This window comes from Mycetomoellerius zeteki, unplaced genomic scaffold (assembly GCF_001594055.1).
Source record: "Mycetomoellerius zeteki isolate Tzet28-1 unplaced genomic scaffold, Tzet1.0 scaffold2000, whole genome shotgun sequence".
NCBI classification, from domain to species: Eukaryota; Metazoa; Arthropoda; class Insecta; order Hymenoptera; family Formicidae; genus Mycetomoellerius; species Mycetomoellerius zeteki.
The window spans coordinates 47-1,132 of NW_017256959.1; the positions used below are offsets into that span (position 1 = coordinate 47).

The following is a 1,086-nucleotide window of genomic DNA, read 5'->3' on the forward strand; positions in this document are numbered from 1 at the left end:
CAAAGAAAATGAGATATCTCAATTTTTATAATAAAATTATACAACCTTTTTCATAAATTTTTCCTTTAATGATTTTATAATATAAAAATATTATAGTAAAATATTAATAGTTTACAGGATATCTTATATTTCATGTAAAAATTAAGTATATAATTCCATTAAAATTATACAATTTTTCATTCCATTTAATATAATAAATTTTTATTTAGAACAATAGGACAACTTGTAACCGAAAATATTTTTTTACAAGAAATAGAGAATAAGATGCATGTTATAAATTAACGTAGAAAATACATTTCAAATTAGATACCTAATGTATTTTTTTTTACTACTTCTATATATAAACAACACATTAATAAATATCAGTAAGTAACAATATCAGAAGTACATAAAAATCAAGAAATAGCTATAGCAATGTCAAGTTATTATTTATGATAGGACAGACGTCGTACCAGGTGCACAAATCTTTACTTGCCAATCCAACAATTCAAACAGATGCGTTGTTTTCTCTAACCAATGATATTTAGATCTAACGGAATCTGTCTTCCAGTAAACAGTTAGTTTACCGGATGCGTCACTAGAATGTCCTGTCCTGAATGGTTGTGTCGCGACACACAGATGTGACATGTATTTTAAGGCATTAGCAATCGTATCTGCATTCGAAGTCTGTAGATTTTCTTGATACGCATGTGCGAGAATACAAAGCTGCGACAAGGGAGACAATGATATAAACGATCTTAAGTATCTTATAAAATACACAGTATCGTGTACTAAAACCGAGATCAAGGAGATGATTTATATCGTCGATAACAAGGACAACAGATTCAGTAAATCTTGCTGCTTCGTCATACTTCTCTTTGACACGTGCAAAAAATCTATGTGCGATATCTACATGTTCTGTAGAAGTGACATCTGGAATTACTGTTTCTGTTCTGTTTGTAAAACCTTTACACGTATCAGATATTGCTGGCTATAATTTTCATCGGTTCGACAATAGTGACCTGGCCCTTTTCTTTCAGATTAAGAAGATCGTAGCCAAATTTCATGCCAATGTTATGATAATGACCAAAGGTATTGTGACAAAGA

General features: G+C 30.1%; 1 protein-coding gene across 1 annotated transcript; it reads right to left on the minus strand.

Moving 5' to 3' along the window:
• Positions 1–387: 387 nt before the first annotated feature.
• On the minus strand, positions 388–1,082 carry LOC108720208 (elongator complex protein 6-like; the record flags this gene model as incomplete). The annotated part of the gene is given in 3 exon segments (XM_018447424.1): positions 388–772; positions 774–959; positions 961–1,082. Coding segments are annotated over 3 exon segments (651 nt in total), but the record flags the coding sequence as incomplete, so codon positions are not given.
• Positions 1,083–1,086: the final 4 nt, after the last annotated feature.